General features: G+C 42.8%; 1 protein-coding gene across 3 annotated transcripts in view; it reads left to right on the plus strand.

The window, feature by feature from the left end:
* Nucleotides 1–1,020: 1,020 nt before the first annotated feature.
* The window catches only part of psd3l (pleckstrin and Sec7 domain containing 3, like), a 532,485-nt gene continuing 506,157 nt past the window's right edge, over nt 1,021–27,348 (plus strand). The window contains exons 1-2 of one of the 3 annotated variants that reach the window (XM_072256350.1): nt 1,021–1,630; nt 1,964–2,770. In XM_072256350.1, coding sequence (XP_072112451.1) covers nt 2,009–2,770 — 762 coding nt within the window. In that variant the 5' untranslated portion in view covers nt 1,021–1,630; nt 1,964–2,008. The remainder of the gene's footprint in view (nt 1,631–1,963; nt 2,771–27,348) is intronic. The other 2 variants (XM_072256351.1, XM_072256352.1) reach the window with 2 other exon arrangements.

The raw sequence follows: 27,348 nt of genomic DNA on the forward strand, positions 1-27,348 counted from the left end.
TGGAATTATTTGCTTGACTAAACTGAGTTTCAGGTCAATGTAAGATTTTGTTTTTTGTTGTTGTTGGTCATTCCAGAATTGTTAGAATGAATTCAAAACCTAAAGTGTTCTACTGTGGGTTGGCTCTAATACTGTGAAGGAACTTAGTTGCACAGTCTGGAGCAGGGTGGGTTTCAGTACCCGGTTCATAGGAGGCCTGGTTGCAAGTGATCCTTTTACTTTGGAGAGCCTAAACCATATCTATTCTTGCAAATCCACCTGACAGTAGCCGGATGTAGCCCAGACTAATTCTGCTTTCAAACAACATTTGGATTTAATATTTGTTTTCACCATGAATCCATCCATTATCTCCCTACTTTCAGACAGTAGTCGACGTGACACTAATTTCAAACGGTACCCATTTCAACGTAACCCCCTCTCAGACCAGTACCACCTGTGATCCTGTACCCAGACGCTACCTGAACATGTCCCTGTTATCTGACACTACTTAACCTGATCCATTGAGGATTAGGCATAGAGGGACTTGTTCTCTGCCTTTCTGGGAAATAAAGTGATTAAAAAAAAATAAATTCCCCGGGAAACTATTCATAATCTGTAATCTAATAAATTTGTTTATTATAAGCAAATTAGTCCGTTTATAAAATGACCCTCAGAATGTTGATCTTTAACACTAATTACTGTGCACATTTAAAATGCCTCAAGTTATTTGCTTATGCTTGGAGCTATGCCTGGGGTTTGGTCAACCACTGATGCGATTCTATTCCCTTCAAAGATCACATTGACTCTGGAACTTGCATAGTTCTCAAGTTAACAGAGACTCGATTATATCCAAAGTAATAAATTTGGCAGGGACTCCTCAAACAACTTTTGTGTGAGGCTACTCTTTATAAACAGTATTGTAAGTTATCTGTAAATATTATTCGTCAGCCTCCTCCGATTGCCAGTTTGTCCCTAGAGATTATTTTATGGTTCTTCTGCGCTGACCAAAGCGTAGGCGGCTTCTCAATGAATGCCAGATGCAGCCTGGTCCGTTATAATGCGTGTGTGAGAGAGTGTGTGTGCGCTCGCTATGAACTACCCTTTTCAGACTGCAGATTCTGCAACTTCGGGACACATCTTGGCTTGGGAAGTAAGTAGATGAAGTCTTTTTGCAAGTTAAACAAAACAACGTGCAAAGAAAGAAAGAATATAATATCAGCCATTGACGGCGGATGGATTACAATGGAACTCTTGTCTAGGAATTCCTATTTGTGGATCTTGTTCCGTCTGCAATGAAAGTCTTTAATTCCGCGTTCCTGTGAATTCTAAGACTAGTTCAGAGAAGGAAATTCAAGCCGACGTTTAATTCATCACAGGCCTCATCATCAGCATGACTAAGTTCCTGATGCTCTGAATGGTGGTTTCCTTGATGCGTTGTTCTTCGAATTTATCACATTACAAATCCACGCGGCGATATCCAAATATATTGGGCCGCCCTCTGCGAAAGAGACTGGAACAAGCAATGCGACCCAATTCCAGTGTAATATTCAAGGGTTTCCGAGAAGTCTTGCGATTGAAACAATCTACGGGTGTACTGCAAAGTAAGTTTGGTGTGGTCAAAGTCACAGCTGGTTGGGTGAAACTGGACGCGGTAAGTTTGGCGGTTATTCCTGATTCATTTGCTCTCCTGTAATAGTAGTGAGTCGAAGAACTGCCAGTTACGAGTGACTGTATCCTTCCGAAAGTTAACGTTGCCGCAGTTTTGGCTAATGAACGGTTAATGGTCTGAATGTTTCAATATGCCACAGTTCTTCAGGGTAATTCCACGTGCTGCTAGAGAAACGTGGTTGCCAATGTAATATTTACTTTCTTAGACAAAGTTGTGAGCACCGAACGGCGTTGTTGTTTTCGTCAAAATGACGTTTAATTAAGGAGACGCAACTTTCTAAATAATATGCGTTTGACTTTTTTTTATATCTACTAGGAAATCTTCCCTTCAACGGAGTGTGGATAATGATGTGAGCAGGAAATGGCTGAGAAACAAGTAAAGACTTCCTTCCTTTTTGTTCGACTGCAGTCTCCATCCAACTCCAGATTAAAATGTACAGAGACCAACGCCGGCCGCGAACTGGGCTCCGCTCTCGCCAGCTATCGGCCGGCTTCACCCACGAACAACGGAGGCGTGGCTGCCGGTTGTCAGGACAACGTCAAACAAGCCTGCGAGGGTCTGTGTGATGGCGGGCAACCGGAGCGAGGTGGCCGCCGCTGGCCAGATGTTCGGTGCTGTGGTTCGTGCCGGAGCAGCAGCATCAGCACCGGCAACGCATGCAAGTTTGGCACAAGGGTGAACTGGTCCCCCCCACTCTCACCCTCAGCCGGTTCATCAGCCAGCAAAACTGTACACTTCCTGGATCTGGTCACCTCCCAAAGGAGCCCCCAGTCTGGGAACTGGAATGCGGACTCCGAACAAACTCTGGGGATACTTCCCCCTTCAGGGTCTCCGTCAAGACCATCGGCAGCCGGCTCCTGGGGCACGCCCACCAAGTATCATGTGCCCAGTTCCAGGAAGGACGGGGTCCGGTGGAAAGTACAAGTCAGCAAGCCGAACGTGGTGGAGGCGCCCATCTTTCGCAAGTCTCCCCCCTCAGTGAATCAGCGATTCAGTTCTGGGGTTGTGGATTGGTCTCCAAGATCGATGGGCACACAGGACAGGGCATGCCACCCTTACCACCCAGCTCTGGGGCTCTGTGGAACAGCCAGCTCGCCAACAAGCCCCAACACACTTCAAAAGGTAAGGACTACCCCTTAATCTGGTGCTTAAAGAACCTTGGTGGATTGCAGGATTTCTGAGAGTTTATCCAAATACGTGTATTTTATTCATTAGAATAGGACTTGTGATGTGACATGCGTCAGTTTTTGCACAATGTGCAGCTTTCTCAGTTACTGCAACTGTTGATGTGCAATCGCAGCGTCCTATCATTGGGTCGTTGAGCCAGTGAATATGCAGATCGATTTGGCTCTGGACTTGGTACAATTGGGATTAATGAGTATGAAGAAATATACTTCTACTCGGCAGCTTTTTTGCATGAAATCTTGGGGCAGTTTTGTTTCTGGCCAAATGGCGTCACTCAGACGGAACTGTCTAAACTGTGGAAGCAATTGCTCAGTGGTGAAAGCAGCATTATCTCTGTTAAAATAAAGCCTGTAATAGGAAATGATCTTTGATTTTCAAGCATACTGGGCATTCTTTTAAACATGCTGCACTCAGTGCATCCTGATTTGTATCGATTTAATGCCATACACAGATGTTTCCTGAACAGGTGATTTTTTAAAGGGTAAAATTCAATGCATTATTCGTGACTGCTCTGCCTTTCTAGTTTGGAGCTCAATGTAGCTCAAAAATGAAATGATAAACTACTGTATTACCTTACTATTTGGATTTTACTTTATTTATTGTAATTTACAGTGAACTTTTGTTTTCCATAGTACCGCTGTCACAAAACAGCAATTTGCATGACATATGCTAGTGATAATAAACTTGATTCTGGTAATTAATAGTAAATTAAAAGTATATTTCAATATGACAAGAATACAAATAATAACATTAAGTTGGGTGAGAGGCATGATTAAAGCATGCACATGTGAGCAGAGAGCACAGGGGAACTAAAATAATCTAGGCTCCTTCGTTCTTAGGTAATGCAATTTTAAGATATTTCCAAACTGTTCCATTAAGTTGCAGTGCAGAGAAGTCAATGAAGATAAAAATGGCTAAAAATGATAAATTTTTAGAAAAAAAATCAGAAATACATCTGTTTTATACCATATAAGTTCAATGGAGCAAATCTTGCCCAGTTTGGCCCACTGCTCAGTCTGACATTCATCCTCTGAGTTCTCTTCTTGCCAGTACTATCCTTTTTTGGACATATGGCCCTCATTATTTTGGCTAACCTGATCTAGCAGCAAGGTGTGGTGAGGAGGCCTCATCTGGAGTACTGTACAATTGGTGCCTTGACAGTCTTTGTCATAAAAGGTATTACTAGGAGGTGGAGTCATCCATCTCTCCTCTCAAAGTCTATGAGTCTCTGTCAGAATTATTGAGTGTTTCTGAAATTAATCATTTTTAAAATTGCTTCAAAGAAACAAACACATTAAAATGAAAAAAAGTATTCCATTAAAGCATACATACATCAATAAATAAATTAAACCAACATAGATAAGTGAGGAAAAACAAAACATCCTTCCAGTCCACAGGTTTTGGTTCTATTTCAAAAGCATGGGGATTTCAATCCATGGGCGGGGTTGAGGTGGATTTACCAGAGGCAGATTGGGGAATCTCAGTTTCTCTAGGTTTTGATTTTGGTTTCCAATTCAATTCAACCCAAATACTGTATTAGCAATACCACTTCTACTATAATTATTTATTCTGAAGGATTTGTTAAGTACTATGAAATAAAAAGAATTGGCATTCTGAAACTGTTCATTGGAATCCCTGGGAACCATGTAATCTCATTTGTGATTAATGTTGTCTTGATTGATTATGTTAAAACTAAAAATTGCTTCTTTACACAGTCTTGTGCATGATCTTAACTGGTGATTTTGTAAGTTTTTTTAAGCCTGTAGGTGTATATATTTAATGGCATTATGGTTGGTAATGAAGGCAGACCGAGAGCATGTTTTCAGAATTATTATTCCTCGCTTTTTAGGAGATTTTGTGGGTCTTCCTCTGGAGCTATGGAACAGCCTCATGCATAGTTCTGTTGTCAAGGCAACCGTAAATGGCTCTTTAGAATTCATTTAGTTGTTCAATTGAACCATGGACTAAATAATAAGAAGAATAAAGTGCATTTGCATGAAAATAACATTGAAGAAATTAATAAAAATGTAATTTTGCTTCTGGCTTTAGTTGCCAAAACATTCAAATTGGTAAAAACTTTGCTGTCTCCAGCCAACCCCAGGGATGGAAATTTAAAGAGTTGGTTAAACTAATTGAATATTATGAGTGCACCACCCTCTTTCCTGCAGTTCAACAGGGTAAGAATAATAGTTGGAAACTGGATCAACTATTGTAGACCTTGCCGTTAATGTGAGATGGATTGCTAAACTCTGATGCAAGTTTGGAAAGTGACAGAGTATGAGGTGTGTGTGATGAAAGAAGAGTACTCAGTGAGAATATATTGAGCTTTCTGTAGGCATTTGATAGTGTTTAGGTAATGGAGTCTCTGGTTAAACAAGCACTTTGAGATCATTCAGCAAAGGTTTGGAATTTAATAATAAAAAATAGTTTATTGATCCTGAGTGGGAAATTCTTCTGTTACAACAGCAACATTTAAAAACACACTTAGCAGTGGTCAAGGATTATATCTGCAGCTTTCTACCACCCAAACTGGAGCCCCTACAATTGGCCTACCTACACAACCAATCGACAGATGATGCAATAGCCACTGCTCTACATACCGTCCTTACACATCTGGAGAAGAAGGATGCTTGTGTGAGAATGCTGTTCTTGGACTACAGTTCAACATTCAACACCATAGTTCCATCCAGGCTCGACAAGAAGCTCAGAGACCTCGGCCTTGACCCTGCTTTGTGCAGCTGGATCCTGGTCTTCCTGTCAGATCGCCAGCAGGTTGTAGGAGTGGGCTCGCTCACCTCCAACCCTCTGACTCTCAATACAGGAGCCCCTCAGGGCTGTGTACTGAGTCCCCTCCTTTACTCCCTGTATCGCCACCCACAGCTCCAATCTGCTAATTAAATTTGCCGACGACACTACATTGATTGGCCTTATCTCAAACAATAACAAGGTGGCTTACAGGGAAGGAGTCATCTCTCTGACACAGTGGTGTCAAGAAAACAATCTCTCCCTCAATGTCGCAAAAACAAAGGAGCTGGTTGTGGATTACAGGAGGAATGGAGACGGGTTGACATCAATAGATTTGGGGTTGAGAGGGTGAACAGCTTCGAGTTCCTCAGCATCCACATCACCAAGAACTTCATGTGGTCTGCACACACCAGCTGTGTGGTGAAAAAGGCACGACAGCGCCTCTTTCACCTCAGACGGTTGAGGAAATTTGGTATGGGCCCCCAAATCCTAAGAACTTTCTAAAGGGGCACAATTGAGAGCATCCTGACTGGCTGCATCACTGCCTGGTATGGGAACAGTACCTCCCTTAAATGTTGGACTCTCAAGAGAGTGGTGCAGACAGCCCAGCGCATCTATAGTTGTGAACTTTCCATGATTCAGGACACTTACAAGGACAGATGTGTAAAAAGGACCTGTAGGATCATTGGGGACCCAAGCCATCCCAACCACAATCTATTCCAGCTGCTACCATCTGGGAAGTGGTTCCGCAGCATAAAAACCAGGACAAACAGGCTCCAGGACAGCTTCTTCCACCAGGCCATCAGACTGATTAACTCACACTGATTTGAGTGTACTCTATATTACATTGACTGTTCTATTTACTATAAATTATTATAAATGACTATGATTGCACATTGCACATTTAGATGGAGACGTAACATAAAGATTTTTACTCATGTATGTGAAGGATATAAGAAATAAAGTCAATTTAATTCAATTCAATTCAAATTTAGTAGGCAGCCGTTGATCCCAAGGGATCACATGTTTGCGCCTCTGGTGGACTGTGTCCTCTCGAAGGTGTAAGTCTGAGTGGAAAGATTTGAAGAACTAGTGATTATCCATGCATTGGGTTCCCCCTCTCCACATCACTGATGTAGTCCAAGGGAAGGGCAATTGGTGATACAGCTTGGCACCAGTGTTGCCGTAGAAGTTGTCAGAGTGAAGCTGTAACAACATCAAACTGCCTTAGGGACCCAGGCTTCAGATTGCTTCCTCGGGATTTACTCCTGAAGCCTTTCCCATGGCCGCAAGACAGAGGAGGTTTAAAATTAGTTTTCCTTCTCCTAGGCGGGCTGCCACCCAAAGCTGATGAGCCCTACCTGTCATGGTCCGGTCCGTGAAGTCCGCGTTCTGGTTCACGGTCCGGTCCATTGTTCCTTATTCTAGGTTTTCCAGTTTTCCCTTGTCCTGTTGTGTGCCTTAATTGAGGCACATGATTCCCATTTTGGGCTGGCTACATAAACAGCTAGTGGGTTCAGCTTCAATTGCTGGACTGTTCCCTTCCTTCTGTAGCCCTCGCCTGCTACCTTCGCCTGAAGCCTTGCCTGTATTGCTGTCAAGTTCTACCACCGGAGCAAGACTGGAGCCTTGCTGTGTCTAGATAAGGAACTGTCTTTCGTTGTTTGGAACTGTCTCTGTGTCCATGCCTTCGCTAGGTAGTTCCGGCCGTTTGCCGCTACCTTGTGTTGGGAACCTTCTCGTCATGTTCAGCATTCTGTGTATGAGTCCCGGCCCTACGTCCTGTTCCCAAGGAGGGGTCTCACCTCTGTATTCCATGTTCCTGTCTCTCAAGACCAAGGCTCTGTGTTCTGCGTTCCTGTCTCTCCCTCGACCAAGGCTCTGCGTTCCTGTCTCTCCCTCGACCAAGTCAGGGCTTCGTGTTCTCGTCCCGTCCATGTGCCTCGCCCAGCCCGGTGCTGGGGTTCCCTCGTCCTGTCCAGGAGTCTCATGTCCAATCCTGTAGCCATGCCCCATCCTGTAGCCATGTCTTGTCCTGGCCTAGATCCAGAGTCCGAACCCGAGAGACAAGACCCAAGTTCCGGGTCCATGTCCAGTCTCTGGCTCAGAGTCCAAGCCCAGGCTCCTAGTTCCTGGTTCCGCTTTCCTATTCAACTCCTAGCCCAGGCCCTGTATCTTAGTCTCGTCCAGGGCCTGTGTCAATGTCCAGCATCATTTCTTCCCCACTTCCTTTACTTTCTTGACACACCTAGTCCTGTTCCTAGTACTTCAGTGTCTGTGTCTTGCATTTGGGTCCGCCATCAGTGCCCTGCGTATGACACTACCTGCCCGAAGCAACGGTTTTGAGGCGCCTTTGCCCTTCCTCTTTTCAGTAGAAACAGTTCCTTTGGCCTAGTAGCTAAGCCAAATGTGAAGGCCAAGAATTGGACTTTGTTGTCAGAGGATGTTAGAGTCGCATGCCATTTGGAGCACTTTATAGGTAGTGGGAGCATATGCCAATCTTAGGAACCTGTGCAGACTTAATAATAAAGTATGGAATAGTAATATACACAATAATTATTTACCAATGTGCAATAATGTACAAAATAATAAAACAGAGACTGTTGTACTATGATGTGTGTTCTCCTGTCGCATGGAGATGAACTGTTGTATATGCTTATTGCATTTTGTAGGAAAGATTTTCCGTAACAGCCCTTGTGACAGTGGAGCTGAATGAGTCTGTTTGAAACGGTGCTCCACTGCTTATTCAGTAGATCATGAAGATGATGTGCCAGATTGTCCACAATGGATGACGGTTTGTTTAGTGACATCCTCTCCACCACTAACTCAAGAGTCCAGATTGTAGCCAAGGACGGATCCAGCCTTCTTGATGAGTTTATTTAGTCTTTTTGCATCACCAGCACTGATGCTGCTCCCCCAGCATAAAGCCCCAAAGAAGACTGCACTCAATACAACAGACTGTAAGCTGGGGCCAAGCTGAAGGGTATCTTTAGGAAATGGGAAGAATAATGTGATGGAGAGATACTATCTGTGTGGACGTTAATGTGTGCAGACATGGAGTCTATTTGCTATAATTGTGGTATCAAGGGACATTTTTGATTGTTTTCTTGAAAGTAAAGTAAGAACACAGGGAACGCAGGCAGTGCAAAGCTGCTGGAATGAATGGCAATAGATATATTGACAGGAAAGGAATGGAGGGTTATGGGCTGAGTGCAGGTCGGTGGGACTAGGATAGGGCAAGAGTTCAGCACGGACTAGAAGGGCTGAGATGGCCTGTTTCCATGCTGTAATTGTTATATGGTTATATGGAAATATAAACAATGAAGACAGTGGTGACCTATATGAAGCTTATGGACTATTCACACTTAACCAAGAAGTTACTGAATAGATTCACATATATACTGAAAGGAATAAAGGTCAATGAAAAATGGCACTAATGCTGCAATATTGAGTATGTGTGAGGAGCTGTATAATGTCCAGCATTTGTGTCAATGTGATCCCGCCACTTCATCTTCCCCACCCCCTCCTTTCCTCCACTCTCGCCACGACTCCTGGAACTGCTCAGTTTCGCCCAACCTACCCCTACTTGACTCCAGCACTTCCACTGCAAAAGCAGAAAGGCAACACTACCTCAGTTTGCACTGTTACACTTTGCACCATTCTATGATTTTGTACTCATTGTGTATTTATTGTTGTGTTTACTATTACCATGAACTCTCTGTACTCTGTGAACTTCGCACAAGCAAGGAATGGGCGTGCTGCCACAAGAGAGCAGCAATTGCCATCAAGCACCCTCACCATCCAACCCGTGTGAAGGGTCTCAGCTTGAAACGTCGACTGTACTCTTTTCCATAGGCGCTGCCTGGCCTGCTGAGTTCCTCCAGCATTTTGTGTGTGTTGCTTGGATTTCCAGCATCTGCAGTCCTTCTCTTGTCCATGCTCCTTTCGCGCTGCTACTGTTGGGAAGGAGGTACAGGAGTCTTAGGTCCCACACTACCAGGTTCAGGAACAGTTATACTAACAGTTCTATTTCTTTGTTCTACTCTAAATGCCTGCAAGAAAATGAATCTTAAGGCAATATCCATTGACATATATGTGCTTTGATAATACATTTACTTTGAACTTTGAGCTATCTTGCATTTCTTTTAATTCAAATTGCTGTACCAGTCAGGGTGCTCCACCTCCAAACCATGTTGTCTATTTGGCAGTTTGAAGGAATTTGTGCAACAGTCAGAAATGTCCTCATCTGGAAATCTGATGTAATGTAAGGGGATACAACATTCAATGAGATGCTCCTACCTAATGATGATGTTCCCACACCAATTGAGAGAAAGAAGACTATCCTAATAGAAGCTGAAAATGTAGAAGAACTCAGTTTCTCCAGAAATGTTTTAAGAGGTGATTTGCTAGGTTGAATTTCTAGAGTGGCACAAAACAATATGGACAAATTATTACAACATTTTACTCTGGGAACAGGTTATTTTCAGTTCAGTTCATCATATTAGTGTGGCAAATTGCCGCAAAGTTTGCAGGCACGAAGCACAGCAGCTGGGGCAGTCTCACAGCATTAGCATCGTGGAGACAAGAGTCCCCAGACTAACTGGCCCGGTGTTTAAATTGTCCGACCCTCTCACTACGGTGCAGCCCCGCCCAGGGGATTCACTTCGGGCCTAGATTTCACTGCCGGATAAGCAGTTCTCACCCTCTCCAAATCGGCTCAGTGCCCTGAGCAATCCAACCTTGCCCGACACCCTGCCTTCCATCCTGTCTGGGCCAGCATTTACGTTGTCCAAACAGTGGATTGTACCTCACATTAGGACCCAGGCCTCACTGTAGAAAATCTCTCCAGGCCACCCAGTGATTCACTTTGGACCTGATTTTCACTGCTGAAGAAGTTGTTCTCGACCTCTCCCAGTCAGCTCAGCACTTTGAACGATCCACCCTTGCATCCAGGTAGGTTGGACTGCTCTATCCTGTTTTCTCCCCTCTGAGTTGTTCACTCCAACCAGCAAGGCTCCAACTCCAAGTGTGTCAATTTCGCAGTGCACCAGCAGGGCATGTCTCGCAAATTTCCTTTGCCTTCGCTCACTTCTTCATTGTTTGTGGTGATAGTTTGCCACAATTTACTTTTTTTAAAAAAAAAGTATTATTATTAATGTTTTTAATTGAATTCCTTTGCTTTTGAACCACAATAAGCTGTCACACATCTTTGGTAGCAATGTCTTAATCCAGAAGTCTATCAGCAATTATCCATGAGAAAAATAATCTAGAAAAGTTTATTTGCAGCATATCAAAACAAAACATGTAATGTATATATATTTTAAATAGTTAAAAAAGAGAGAGAAAAAATTGTGAGGTAGTGTACATGGGTTCATTGTCCATTCTGAAGTCTGATAGTGGAGGGAAGAAGCTGTTCCTAGAACACTCTGTGTGCGTTTTCAGTCTCCTGTACCTCAGTGATGGTAGCCATGAGACGAGGGCATGTCCTGGGTGGTGGGGATCCTTGATGATAGATATTTCCTTTTAACAATGTCCTCATTGCTGGGAAGGCTAGTGCTTGTGATGGAGCTGGCTGAGTTTGCTACATTCTGCAGCTTTCTCCAATCATGTGAAGTGGCCCCTCCACACCAGCAGTGAAGTAAGCAGTAAGATGCTCTCCATGGTACCTGCAGAAATTTGCTAGAGTCTTTCATGACATGCGTATCAAATCTCTTAATGAAATATAACATTGTTGTGCTTTCTTTGTAGTGGCATCACTATGTTGGTCCCAAGATAGATCTTCAGAGATGTTGACATGCAGGAACTTGAAACTGCTTACCCTTTTCATTGTTGATCTCTTAATGAGGACTGGTGTGTGGTCCCTCACTTCCCCTTCCTGAAGTCTACAATGGCCACTCTCAGTGGACATCGCAGAAATAAGCACAAGTACCTACAAGCCAAAGAATGGAGTGTGAAGTTCATTATCAATTTAATCAGATGAAAATGTAAGATCTAGTTCATGATCAAAGTCAAAGCAAAGTCAAAATTCAAAGTAAATTTATTATCAAAGTACAAGCATTTACTGGCCATTTTATTAGGTACACCTGCTTATTAGTGCAAATACTTAACCATCCAATCATGTGGCAGCAACTCAATGCTTAGAAGCATGCAGTCGTAGTCAAGAGGTTCAGAAGTTGTTCAGACCAAACATCAGAATGGGGAAGAAATGTGATCTAAGTGACTTTAACCATGGAATGATTGTTGGTGCTAGAGGGGTGGTTTAAGTTCTAAAAAACTGCTGATCTCCTGGGATATTCACACACAACGTTCTCTAGAATCCATAGAGAATGATGCAAACAATAAAAAAACATACAGTGACCGTCAGTTTTATAGGTGAAGACACCTTATTAATGAAAGGTCAGAGGAGAAGGTCCAGACTGGTTCAAGCTGACAGGAAGGTAGCAGTAACTCAGATAACCACGCATTACAACAGCAGTGCGCAAAAGGGCATCTCTGAATGCACAACATATTGAACCTTGAAGTCGATAGACCACAGCAGCAGAAGATCACATGAGCTCTGTGGCCACTTCTTTAGATACTGTTGCTAGCTAATAAAGTGGGCACTGAGTGTATATGTCACCAAAAAGCACCCAAAGATTCATTTCTTGCAGGCATTCACGTAGAACAAAGAACTACGATAGAATCAATGAAAAGCAAAGACTGACCAATGACAATTGTGCTAAAGACAAACTGCAAAAACAAAATAATATAAATAATACTGACAACATGTGTTATATAGTCCCTGAAAGTGAGTCTAATAGGTTGTGGAATCAGTTCAGTGTAGAGGCGAGTGAAGTTGCCCATGCTGGTTCAGATGTCTGATGATTGAAGGGTAGTAACTGTTCCTGAACCTGGTGGTGTGGGACATTTCTCTCGGACATTTCCCATTGACAGGTAGTAACTGTTCCTGAACCTGGTGGTGTGGGACATTTCTCTCTGACATTTCCCATTGACAGGTAGTAATTGTTCCTGAACCTGGTGGTGTGGGACATTTCTCTCTGACATTTCCCATTGACAGGTAGTAACTGTTCCTGAATCTGGTGGTATGGGACAATTCTCTCTGACATTTGCAGTTTTAAATGGCGCTGCGGAATCTCAGCGATTTCTAGCTGGTGGCTGATGAAATAAGAGAAACAACAAGATAGTTTGTTAATCACACTTTTCTGGGGAAACAATCATTACAAGCAATAGTCCATAACTTTCCTTTGGACTTGGTTGTTAAATCTACGGTGGTGTCCAAGTCACATCAATATTACATGGTGTCAGAAGTGCAATGTGCTAGGTTTCTGCATGTGGCGGGAGAAGAGGCAATAAAGATTTGCAACACGTTTGTCTTCCAAGATGATGAGCAAGATAAAATTGAAGCATTGAAGAAAAAGTTTCAGGATTACTGCAAACTGAGAAAAAACCTACCGTACATCCAACACATGTTTTTCACGAGGGCTCAAGGACCAATAGAGACCACAGATGCCTATGTAGCAGATTTGAAGAACAAGGCAAATGACTGTGAGTTCGGACAACTGCATGACTGTTTAATATGTGACAGGATTATATGCGGCATACGAGATGATCAAGTGAGAGGCAAGCTATTGAGAGAGGCAGATCTTACATTAGAAAAGGCAATTAATGTTTGCCGTGCCAGCAAGATCACGTCAAGTCAGGTTAAAGTGCTCAATGAAGAGATTGAAGTGCACAAAATAAAAACTGTGAAAACTGACAAGAATAGGACAAAGCCAGCTCCACAGGATGATCAAAAGGAAGTTAACTGCAACAAATGTGGTTATAAACATGGATACAGAAAATGTCCAGCCTTTGGTCAGACATGCAAGTTATGCCAGAAAAGAAATCACATTGCAAAGATGTGCAAATCGAAGGAGCACGCGAGGAAAGTGCATGCTGTGGAACAGAGTGAGGGCAACAGTGACATGTTCATTGGCACAGTTGAAGTGGAACAGGAGGTAAGCATCAAGAATATTGACAATGCAGAGATGGAGGATGAAGATGATTGGACTCAAGATCTGATAATAAGCAGGAGGAATGTGACATTTAAGCTTGACACTGGGGCAAAATGCAATGTAATGTCAGCAGAAACATTCAACTCACTGGACATCAGAGGAAGACTGAGAAAATCCACCTGCAAGCTTGTTGCATATTTCAGCCACAAGACAGCGCCATTGGGCAAAAAAGCACTCACCTGTGTGTACAAAGGACAAAAACACAAGATAGAGTTTGAAATAGTACAGCAACATTTTCAAGCAATACTGTACAAAGCAACATGCACAAAGCTAGGCCGGGTGAAGTGAATCTATGGTGTTGAAAAAGAAAATGGCATTCTCAAAGACTTTGATGACTTGCTTTCTGGATTAGAATGTTTACCAGGGAAACACCATATCCAGATTGATCCAACTATTGCACCAGTCGTCTCAGGGATCAAGTAGTGGAGGAGCTACACGGAATGGAACAGATGGGAGTCATAACAAGACAAATAGAATCGACCGACTGGGTGAATAGTATGGTGACAATGGTCACAGAAAAAAAGACAAGGATTTGCATGGATCCACAAAATCTCAACCAAGCCATCAAAAGAGAGCACTATCCACTGCTCAGGGTTGAAGAGGTTATCTCACACATGCCTAATGCAAAATACTTTTCAGTATTAGACGCATATCAAGGTTTCTGGCAGATCAAGCTGGATGAAGAAAGTTCAAAATTATGCACTTTTAAGACGCCCATAGGGAGGTATCGTTTCCTGTGTCTACCCTTTGGGATTTCTTCTGCATCAGAGGTATTCCAGAGATCCGTGGCACAAATGATTGAAGACTTGGACGGGGTGGTCAGCATCATTGATGATTTGCTGATATGGGGTGACACAATTGAGGAACTTGATCAGAGAGTGAGGAAGCTCCTGGAGAGAGCACATGAGTACAACCTAAAACTGAACAAAAGTAAATGTAGGATCAGAACTACAGAGATCAAATACATAGGTCATGTACTCAGCGCTGATGGGCTAAAACTAGATGATGAAAAGGTCAGAGCTGTGGTACAGCTACCACCACCCGAAGACAAGCAAGAACTATTGAGGTTCATGGGCATGATACAGTATCTTGCCAAATTCATTCCCAACTTATCAGAGGTCAGCGCTCCACTCCGAAAGCTACTAGAGAGCAACACTGAATGGCATTGGGAAGACGAACAAAAGAAAAGTTTTGACACATTGAAGCAGTTGGTTACCAATGCACCAGCACTCAAGTTCTATGATGTCAATAAACCAGTGACAATGCCTGTGGATGCCAGTTCAGAGGGAATAGGAGCTGTTATACTGCAGGATGGGAGGCCTGTGGCGTATGGATCACGAGCACTTATGGACAGTCAACGCTGATATGCTCAAATCGAGAAGAAATTACTCGCCATAGTTTATGGGTGTGAGGAGTTCCACCAATATGTATATGGCAAAGAAATCCAGGCTGAGAGTGATCACAAACCACTTGAGAGCATCTTCAAAAAGCCACTCCACCAAGCTCCTGTGAGGCTGCAAAGAATGCTTTTCAGGCTACAGAGGTACACTCTCACAGTCACCTATAAGCCAGGAAAAGAACTGTACATCGCTGATGATTTGAGCCGTGCTTACCTCAAAGAGTAAAAGGAAGAGTTGCTAGGAAGAGAGCTGGAGGTCAACTGGGTTACACCTCAGCTACCCATCTCTGAGGAGAAGTTGAACATGTTCGGGAAAGCGACTGCAGATGATCCTGAAATGAAAATGCTAAGAGACATTACAATGAATGGATGGCCAACAGAAAGAAAAGATGTTCCAAAGGAAATGCAGAAATACTGGACATTTAAAGAGGAAATCAGCTATGCATCAGGATTCATGTTCAAAATAGCAAAACTCATCGTACCAAACCAAATGAGACAAGAAATGCTCAACAGAATTCATGAGTCACGCCTGGGGATAGTGAAATGTAAAGAAAGAGCAAGGGACATTCTCTATTGGCCAGGCATGTCAACTCAGATAGAGGTCATTGTGTCTCAGTGTGCTGTCTGTAATGAAAACAAAAACAGCAATCCAAGAGAGTCTCTGCTTCCCCACCCACTACCAGGAAGACCATGGGAGAAGATTGGCGCAGATCTCTTTCACTACAATGGTGCAGAATATTTGCTTTGTGTGGACTACTATTCAAAATATCCGGAGATAACCAAATTAAGTGACACGTCCAGTCGAGGTGTCATTACCGCAATGAAGTCGACATTCGCAAGACATGGTATTCCAGATATTGTCGTTAGTGACAATGATCCACAATATGCTAGTGGTGCGTTCAGAGGCTTTTCAGAAAGCTGGGAATTTCAACATGTTACTTCCAGTCCAGGGCACGCTCAGTCTAATGGACAAGCAGAGAGGACTGTACAAACTATCAAGAACATGCTCAAGAAGGCACAAAGCAGCAGCGGTGACCCTTACATCGCTCTGCTTGAATACCGATTGAGGGTGTGGGGTTCTCTCCTGTGCAGCTGTTGATGGGACGTTGTCTGAAGTCCAAACTGCCAACATCCACAACTCTACTGACTCCTGAAGGTAATGCTCAAGTACATGACAAGCAAAAGTACAAGCAAATAAAGCAAAAGAGCTACTATGACAGACATACAAGACAGTTGCCAGATCTGCATACAGGTAATAATGTCAGAATACAGAGAGGAGACATTTGGCAACCAGCTGTGGTTATGAACAGACATCAGCAACCAAGATCTTTCATGGTTCGCACGCCGGATGGAAGAGTCTACAGGAGGAACAGGAAACATCTGTAGAAGACAGGCGAGAGGGAGTTTCCACGTGCAGGTGCACAGGACATTTCCACATATGCAGACATGGAAATAAACGACACCAAGAGTGATGCAGACCGCAAAGACACAGAGATCACTCGAGAGACTGACACTGATGAAGGACAAGCACAGTCACAGTTGTATCACACACGGTATGGGAGACAAGTCAAACTTCCAGCTAGATACAGAGACTAGACATACATACAGTCTCACACAGTTTGAGGCAAAGTCACACATGTTATAAGTTCCAAGGTGTGAAATAAAAGGTTTATTAGTCTATGTTAGTAAAAGAAAATACACTGCTGTTAGTATTGTAAGATACAATGCAGAATACAGTACAAGAAGTTAAGATTTTTTTTAGTTTATGTCATGGCTGATGCACTGTAAGAAGGGCACACCTAGAGGCATTGTTTTGGTAATTCACAGTGTTGTAAAAAGAAAAAAAAATCTTGAAGGGGGATGTAATGTGTTGTGTGAGTATTCGTAGCATCAGAGTGCGTATGATGTCAGGACGTAGAGAGGTAAAAATGGAAGTCTGTTGAATAAACGTTGTTCAATCTACAGCGGTGTCCGAGTCACATCAATATTACACCACCGAGAGGAAGGAAGGACTGAGGCTTGATCGATTTAAGTGCTGGTCCAAATTGGAGAGGTGGGAAATGGGCCCCAGAGTGTATTGAGCTGACAGAACCTAGTTTGAACAATGATTTAAGCACCAGATTGAAAAGGTCAGGGTGTTGGGGCCAAAGGGGAAGGTTGGACAAGTTCAGCTCGCAGTTCCCTTTGCGCTGTGTTAAGGGTCTGTGGACAAACTATCTTTGTGTACTGTACTTCAGAATGCTATTTGCTTACATTTATTGTTTGCATCATTTTTTGCTTCTCTGCATATTGTGTACTTGTCGGTCTTTTTTAATGGGTTCTTAAGAGTTTCTTTGTCTCAGGCTGCCTGTTAGGAGACGAATCTCAAGGTTGTATAATATATACATACTTTGATAATAAATGTATGTTGAACTTTGAACTTTAAACTTATGTCTCTTGTACTTCCTTCCCAATAGCAGCAGAAAGAAGAGAGCATGGCCTGGTTGGTGGAATCCTTCATGATCTATGCTGTTTCCTTGTGGCATTGAGTGCTTCTTGTAGATGCGCTTAATGGTGGGGAGGGCTCTTCCTGTGATAGATGAGGCTGTATCCACTACTTTTTTGTAGGCTTTTCTGTTTCTGAATTACAAAAAATTTTCATTGTTTCCATTAGTTAAACTACATTTGCTTCAATTTAAAAAATCCTACACCGCGATATCGTGATTATACAGTATATGTGTAACAGAAAAAGTGATGGATTTAATGCGTAGGATATAAACTAAGAGCCTTCAATATTTTGGGCATAAATGTATTGATGAACTGTCATAGTGATTTCTATCTGAAAGCAGAAACACTCCCACCTCCCCATTCCAATGCATCCACTCCTTCCCACAGTGCTCTTTTTAAAATCACATATACTTCAGCAACAGGAACAGAGCACACCTACCTGTCCTAATCTGCTTCACTGGAAAGTTATAACACTGAATTTGACACTGAGCCGTGTTAGAACAGATAATCAACAGCCTGGATTAAGTGTTAGCTTTTAAGCCAAGTCTTTAAAGGATGCAAGTGAGGAGGGATAAAACGAGCAGGTTTCAGAGCTTTGGACCGTGATATCTGATGGCGTGGCCACCAATGGTGGATCAATTAAATTTATGGATGAACCGGAGTATTCAAAGATCTACAAGGCTGGTGGAGTCAGAGGAGGCTTAAGTGAGAGGAGAGGGAGAAGTCATACCCGAGAAAGTGGGCTGGTGTTTTGATCCCTGACCTTTGCCAAGTGAACTGGTCAGGGTAATGGTCATCGAACAATTATCCTGTAAGTTTCTTAGATTAGTGCCTATAAAAAGTATTAAAGTATTCACTTCCCCCATTGGAAGTTTTCATGGGTTATTGTTTTACAGCATTGAATCATAGTGGATTTAATTTGGCTTTTTTGACCCTGATCAAGAGAGAAGACTCTTTTGTGTCAGAGCGAAGACTAATTTCTACAAATTGGTCTAAATTTATTACAATTATTAAGCAAAAAACAATTGATTGCAGAATTACTCACCCCCTTCAAGTCAGTATTTAGTAGCTGCACCTTTGGCACAATTACAGCCTTGAGTGTGGATAGGTCTTCATCACCTTTGCAGTTTGGACACTGCGATTTTATTTTCCTATTCTTCTTTACAAAACTGCTCAAGCTCTGTCAGATTGCATGTGTGAGAGAGAGTAGCCCTTTTCATATCCAGCCACAAATTCTCAATTGGATTGAGGTCTGGACTCTGACTGGCCACTCCAGGACATTAACTTTGTTTTTTTTTAAAGCCATTCCTGTGTGGTTTTGGCTTTATGCTTGGGGTCATTGTCTTGCTGGAAAACAAATCTTCTCCCAAGTTGCAGTTCTCATGTAGATTGCATCAGGTTTTCCTCCAGGATTTTCCTGTATTTTACTGCATTCATTTTACCTTCTACCTTCACAGCCTTCCAGTGAAGCATCCTCACAGCATGATGCAGCCACTACAACAGAAGGGATGGTGTGTTTTTGATTATGTGCGATATTCGGCTTACACAAAACATAGCATTTCGGCTGATGGCCAAAAAGCTCAATTTTGGTTTCATCAAACCATAGAATCTTCTTCCAGCTGACTTCAGAGTCTCCCCATCCTTTTCTAGCAAACTGTAGCTGAGATTTCATGTGAGTTTTTTTCAACAGTGCATTCCTCTTTCCCACTCTCCCATAAATCAGCGACTGGTGAAGTACCCGGGCAAGTTGTTGCACATGCGGTCTCTCCCATCTCAGCCACTGAAGCATGTAACTCCTCCAGAGCTGTTATAGGTCTCTTGCTGGACTCCCTCACTAGTCCCCTCCTAGCACGGTCACTCAGTTTTTGAGGACGGCTTGCTTTAGGCAGATTTACAGCTGTGCCGTATTCTTTCCATTTCTTGATGATTGACTTAACTGTATGCCAAGGGATAGTCAGTGACTTAGAAATTTTCTTGTATCCATCTCCTGACTTATGCTTTTCAATAACCTTTTTGGAGTTGCTTGGAGTGTTCTTTTGTCTCCATGGTGTAGTTTTTGCCTGGATACTGACTCATCAGCAGTTGGACTTTCCAGATACAGGTGTATTTTTGCTACAGGCAATTGAAACACCTTGACTGCACATGGTTATTGCCATTTAACTAATTATGTGACTTCTAAAACCAATTGGTTGCACCAGTGATGATTTACTGTGTCATATTAAAGGTGGTGAATGCTTATGCAATCAATTATTTTGAGTTTTATATTTGTAATTAAATTAGATCACTTTGTAGAGATCTGTTTTCGCGTTGACATGAAAAAGTCTCTTTCTGTTAATCAGTGTCAAAAAAAGACAAATTAAATCTATTGTGGTTCAATGTTGTAAAATAATAAAACATGAAAATTTCCAAGGCGGGGGTTAAATACTTTTTATAGGCTCTGTAGTAAGGTGGAAGGAGAGCTCCCATTCATCGAAGTCAAAGTAAAGTTATTATCAAATTATGTATATATTACTTTCTGTAGGCTTAGTACCCCGATCCAAAATGGTTGGGGCCGGAAATGTTTTGGATTTTGGAATATATAATGAGATAGAAATGATGGCAATCCCTAGCTAATTCTGAATATGTGTGCTACCAGTAAGTAGTCTTTGTCTTGCACTTCATTATTCATATGTACTTGCGGTGAAAATTATTACATTCCATTAACATAATGAAAAGATAATGTGTGGGGGTGGAAAAGCAGCACAGCAGCATTGGGGGAATACCTGAATCAGCTGTTGAACAGCAAAACAACGGCAGCTTTCAGCCTTCACCTGCGGTGCTGTTTTGATTCAAAGGTTACAGTACCCTGTCTTTGTATTTTACTTTTTGAAGATTTTATGTAAAGTATAAAAACAACCAGCTTTGTAGACTTGTTCTGGTGTTAGCTGTTCATCAGCAACACTTTAAAAATGTAATGCTGTTATGTAAGGTATAAAAACAATCAGCACCGTACACTTGTTCTGGCGATAGATTTTCAAGATCAGCAGGCGCTTTAGCAACTTTAATGCCGCGCCTTTTCTTAAACTTCTGCAACCAGCCTGCTTAATATTCACAATTTACATCAATTTTCAGTTCATTGTGATAAACCTTTGCTTGTTTCATGGTCAGCATGCCGTTAAGCAGCATATGTTCACCCCGACGATGGCGATACATATTCGAGATCTTCATTTTTCATTTTATGCAGTGGTTTTTCTATTTTTCACTAAATTCTGCATTAAGTATGTGAGGCCACTTTTTACAACAGTTCGTGGTGTCCCTGGGCATCACCTGGGAACCTTCCCAGTGTCTTGTGGAATTTTCCATTTGTGATGTCATGTCAGTGCTCAAAAAAAAAAGGGATTTTGGAGATTTTTGAATTTTGGAATTTCTAATAAGGGGTACTCAATCTGTACTACCTTGAGGTTCTTTTTCCTGTATGCATTACCATTGATACATGGTGCTATCAATTATGCATATGGGCATGCTGTCATTGGGTTCAGCCAAGATGGGACCAGCTGGTAAAAATGGCATGTGAGAGTTGGAGAGCAGGAGACACAGATCAGTACATTGAATACTGGGCACATTTGGATTCCGCCTTGAGTTCCTGGAGTTATTTATTCATGTGGGGAACATGTACCAACAAAACAGGCTGCTTCATAGTGACTGAGCCATTTCATGGGTTATTTGACTACAATAGCATCATAACTATTGCAATCTCTGTTCCTGCTTGGTAGAAATAGTTGGGCATGTTTTAACAGCTTTATTTTGTCTTTCTTTTGCTTACAACATACTGTACGTGTTTGTGTCTTAGCTGATTGCAGCTGAAGTAGTGTTAAACAGTGAACAGACCTGCTGTTCGTCTCTAAATACCAAGCTCACCAGTTCAGTGATGAGAAGACCCTGAAACTGGGCTGGAGTGTCTCCTTTTGCTCTCCTCCTTGTTATAGTGCTGGTGTGAAGGGCATATCTAATGAGGGCCAAGTTATATCAATTTGCTGACACCAATAGCAAGGCAGATCCTAGGAGTACTGCACCCAGTAGTAGTTGTATAATAGACCTTTATGCGGAATTAGGTATCTGAGGCATGTTAAATAGAGTTTGCGTTGGGATTGTAGTCATAGAAATGGATGTGTGGATCTTAAGGATATTGGAATGAATTGTGTCTGGTCTGGTCAGCCTTGCTCGCTTAGTACTTAGCATTCCCTCCCTCTCACCATTCCCTCACACCCTTACTCATTTATCTCTTACAGCCTTGTATGATCAAAGTTCAAAGTAAATTTATTATCAAAACACATAAATCTCATCATATAGAATCCTGAGATTCATTTTCTTGCAGGCATACTCAATAAATCTATAATGGAATAATAACCGTAATAGAATCAATGAAAGACTGAACCATCTTGGGCATTCGACCAGTGTGCAAAAGACAACAGACTGTGCAAATACTAACAGATAGAAGTAATAGCAATAAATATTTAGAACATGAATGAAGAGTCCTTGAAAGTGAGTCTATAGGTTGTGAGAACATTTCAATGATAGGGTAAATGAAGCCGAGTGAAGTTGTCCCCTCTGGTTCAAGAGCCTGATGGTTGAGGGGTAATAGCAGTTCCTGAACCTGGTGTTGTGAGTCCTGAGACTCCTGTACCACCTTCCTTATGACTGCAGGGAGAAGAAAGCATGACCCGGGTGGTGGGGGTGGGGGTGGGGGGTCACTGATGTACGCTGCTTTCCTGTGACATGCTTCACGTAGATGTGCACAATGGTGTAGAAGCTTTACCTGTAATGGATTGGGCCATATCCTCCACTTCCTGTAGGATTTTCTGTTCAAGGGCATTGGTGTTTCCATACCAGGCTGTGTTGCATCCAGTCAATATACTCTCAACCACACATCTATAGAAGCTTGTCAGAATTTTAGATGTCATGCTAAATCTTCGCAAACACCTAAGGATATGGAGGCTGCTCTGCTTTCTTCATAATTGCAGCAATGTGCTGAATCCGGGATGGGTCCTAGGAAATGAAAATACAGAGGAGTTTAAAGTTGCTGACTCTCTCCACCTCTGATGAGGACTGGCTCGTGGACCTCTGCGGTCTTCCTCCTGAAGTTAATAATCAGCTCCTTGGTCTTGCTGACATTGAGTAAGAGATTGTTACCTGTTGACCTGGAGGCTTTGATGCATTGGTCATTCAGTAAGATAATTAGCTGTGAGGAGCAACAAGGCCTCAGGAAACAGATCCTATATGTGGACTCTCCTCTACTCAGCCCTAATAGCTCATTAAAATCCTTTATAAATGATATCAGAGGCACCTGAATAATTTAAGAAGATTGCTTTACATCTGAACTGCTAGTACAATAATTTCATGGTTGGCAAACTTATGATTTACAAGCAATTGCTATGATATTTTTTATCTTTTGGATTACTTATCACTGATTCACAAAGGTATTTTACACATGCAGTGCCCTGCCCATAATATTACACCTGTAATAACAGCACCATATCTTTTTGATTTATAACATTTTGCTTGACCAAACCATTTCCAGCAACATATCCTTTTTTTTATATTGAAGAATTACTGTGATTAATTGACTAAAAACATGAATAAAAATACAGTATAGAAAAATAAACAAATTGCTAAACTTTTTAAATTAAGGCTGTTGACCTCACTTAGGTGAGTAGGGTTGTTCTACATTGCCAGCCATCTCTGGTCAGTGACCTCGCTGACGGTCAGCTCTGGTGCACCACAGGGATGTGTGCTTAGCCCACTACCCTACTGTCTCTATACCCATGACTGTGTGGCTAGGCATAGGTCAGATGCCATTTATAAATTTGCTGATAACACAACCATTGTTGGCAGAATCTCAGATGGCGATGAGAGGGCATACAGTAGTGAAATATACCAGTTGGTTGAGTGTGTTTTAGCAACAACCTCGCACTCAACATTAGTAAGACCAAAGATTGTGATTGTGGACTTCAGAAAGAAAGGCTAGATCGAGGGAATATGAACCAATCCTCATAGAGGGATCAGAAGTGGAGAGAGTGAGCAATTTCAAGTTCCTGGGTGTCAATATCTCTGAGGACCTAAACTGGTCGCAACATATTGATACAACTATAAAGAAGGCAAGACAGCAGCGATATTTCATTAGGAATTTGAAAGATTTGACTTGTCACTTAAAACAGTCAAACTTCTACAGATATACCATGGTGAGCATTCTGACTGGCTACATCACTGTCTGGTATGGAGAGTGGGGGCAGGGTGCATTGCACAGAATCAAAGTAAGTTGTAGAAAGCTGTAAAACTGGTCAGCACCTTCATGGGTACTAGCTGTTATGTTACTTCTGTTTAAATGTACCGTGGGTTAACAGTAGAGAATCATATTCTGGAAGAATGAGAGAACTTTTATTTACAATAATAAACAAACACCTCTTAACTCAGCCACATGCTGGAACATCCTGGTAATCCTGCGCATGCTCAGTGCTCTGTCCAATCATGTACTGGCACATCATTGCATGTGATATCACCACATCTTCCTTTCCTTAAAAAGAAGAACAATTAGCAATGTTAATCAAAGTAAATACATAATTCAACAAGTCTCTATCAGTCTCTCTGGGAGTCTACGAACACGAGTAGACCTCCTAAGTGATACACACAGATCTTGTGTTTCCTTGTTATTATTTACATGCTTTGTCTCGTCTGCATCCGTTAACTGAATCTCTGAAGTTGGCTCTTTCTTGCAACACACATCAAAGTTGCTGGTGAACGCAGCAGGCCAGGCAGCATCTGTAGGAAGAGGTGCAGTCGACGTTTCAGGCCGAGACCCTTCGTCAGGACTAACTGAAGGAAGAGTGAGTAAGGGATTTGAAAGTTGGAGGAGGAGGGGGAGATCCAAAATGATAGGAGAAGACAGGAGGGGGAGGGATGGAGCCAAGAGCTGGACAGGTGATTGGCAAAAGGGGATACGAGAGGATCATGGGACAGGAGATCCGGGAAGAAAGACAAGGGGGGGGGGACCCAGAGGATGGGCAAGAGGTATATTCAGAGCGACAGAGGGAGAAAAAGGAGAGTGAGAGAAAGAAGGTGTGCATAAAAATAAGTAACAGATGGGGTACGAGGGGGAGGTGGGGCCTAGCGGAAGTTAGAGAAGTCGATGTTCATGCCATCAGGTTGGAGGCTACCCAGACGGAATATAAGGTGTTGTTCCTCCAACCTGAGTGTGGCTTCATCTTTACAGTAGAGGAGGCCGTGGATAGACATGTCAGAATGGGAATGGGATGTGGAATTAAAATGTGTGGCCACTGGGAGATCCTGCTTTCTCTGGCGGACAGAGTGTAGATGTTCAGCAAAGCGGTCTCCCAGTCTGCGTCGGGTCTCGCCAATATATAAAAGGCCACATCGGGAGCACCGGACGCAGTATATCACCCCAGTCGACTCACAGGTGAAGTGTTGCCTCACCTGGAAGGACTGTTTGGGGCCCTGAATGATGGTAAGGGAGGAAGTGTAAGGGCATGTGTAACACTTGTTCCGCTTACACGGATAAGTGCCAGGAGGGAGATCAGTGGGGAGGGATGAGGGGGACGAATGGACAAGGGAGTTGTGTAGGGAGCGATCCCTGGGGAATGCAGAGAGAGGAGGGGAGGGAAAGATGTGCTTAGTGTGTAGGGAGCGATCCCTGCGGAATGCAGGGGGGGAGGGAGGGAAAGATGTGCTTAGTATGCAGGGATCGCTCCCTACACAACTCCCTTGTCCATTTGTCCCCCCCCATCCCTCCCCACTGATCTCCCTCCTGGCACTTATCTGTGTAAGCGGAACAAGTGTTACACATGCCCTTACACTTCCTCCCTTACCACCATTCAGGGCCCCAAACAGTCCTTCCAGGTGAGGCAACACTTCACCTGTGAGTCGACTGGGGTGATATACTGCGTCCGGTGCTCCCGATGTGGCCTTTTATATATTGGCGAGACCCGACGCAGACTGGGAGACCGCTTTGCTGAACATCTACACTCTGTCCGCCAGAGAAAGCAGGATCTCCCAGTGGCCACACATTTTAATTCCACATCCCATTCCCATTCTGACATGTCTATCCACGGCCTCCTCTACTGTAAAGATGAAGCCACACTCAGGTTGGAGGAATAACACCTTATATTCCGTCTGGGTAGCCTCCAACCTGATGGCATGAACATCGACTTCTCTAACTTCCGCTAGGCCCCACCTCCCCCTCGTACCCCATCTGTTACTTATTTTTATGCACACATTCTTTCTCTCACTCTCCTTTTTCTCCCTCTGTCCCTCTGAATATACCTCTTGCCCATCCTCTGGGTCCCCCCCCCCCCCCGTCTTTCTTCCCGGACCTCCTGTCCCATGATCCTCTCGTCCAGCTCTTGGCTCCATCCCTCCCCCTCCTGTCTTCTCCTATCATTTTGGATCTCCCCCTCCCCCTCCAATTTTCAAATCCCTTACTCACTCTTCCTTCAGTTAGTGCTGACGAAGGGTCTCGGCCTGAAACGTTGACTGCACCTCTTCCTACAGATGCTGCCTGGCCTGCTGCATTCACCAGCAACTTTGATGTGTGTTGCTTGAATTTCCAGCATCAGCAGAATTCCTGTTGTTTGGCTCTTTCTTGAGGTCTTTGCGATCTCTTCTTACCCCTGCTCCCTCCTCTGTTTGGGCCATGTATGATCTGGGTTGTACTTCTTCAAGTACTGTAGCTTTCTGTATCCATGTGTTCACTTTGCCTTGTATTCTTACTTCATCTCCCTGATGCAGTTCAGGTAATGGACGAGAACGTCTATCAAAGTATATTTTCTGCTTTGCTTTGTGTACATCTTTCCATCTTTTCACTTGTTCACCTTCCTCTGTTCTCAGAAGGCTCTCATCCATTGGCAGATTAGATCTCAAACGTCGTCCCATCAAAAGCTGAGGAGGTGAAAATCCACATTCAAGTGGAGTACTTCGGTAGGCTAACAAGGCTTTATAAAAATCACTACCAATTTCTCAACTAATCCATTAGACTGAGGGAAAAATGGACTAGATGTTGTATGAACAAAGCCCCATTCACAAGCAAACTGTTTCATGCATTCACTACTGAATTGTGGACCATTGTCTGTGAAAACTTCATCAGGTACACCATATCTTGAAAGAACCGATTTCATGCATGTAATTACATTTTCTGCAGTCATTCTGCCCAGACAACACACTTCAGGATACAATGAGAAGTAATCTGTTATTAATAGATAGTCTGTTGTTATTAATAAAAAGATCAAAGCCTACCTTTTGATAGGTCTCTGAGGATTCGGGTGTGGATGCAGTGGCTCTTTAGGGTTGCTAGGTTGGTATTTAAAGCATATTTGACAAGAAGACATCAATCCTGCAATCTCTTGATTCATCCTGGGACAAGACATCACTTCTCGTGCCTTTCTCTTACATTTTTCAATGCCTAGGTGGCCTTCATGAATTTTATCAAGCATTTCTTTATGGAGACTTTTGGGTATAACAATTCTACTACCTTTGTACAATATCCCATCCACAACAGACAATTCTGATCTGTGGTTCCAATAATCTTGTACTACTGAGGTACAGTCATGCCTATTATCTGGCCATCCATCCAATACCACTTGTATTACCTGATTGAGAATTTTGTCCTTCTCTGTCTCCAGACGCAGCAGTTCCAACTTTTTGGGAGCAACAGGTACAGTTTCTATGATCATATCAATGAATACTTGAACATCAATAACGTTCCTGTGACTGTCTTTTGTTGTTGGATCCACAGCTCTGGAAAGTGTGTCAGCCATGTACATGAATTTTCCAGGTGTGTATGA

The sequence above is a fragment of the Mobula birostris genome, chromosome 4 (assembly GCF_030028105.1).
Source record: "Mobula birostris isolate sMobBir1 chromosome 4, sMobBir1.hap1, whole genome shotgun sequence".
Lineage (NCBI taxonomy): Eukaryota > Metazoa > Chordata > Chondrichthyes > Myliobatiformes > Myliobatidae > Mobula > Mobula birostris.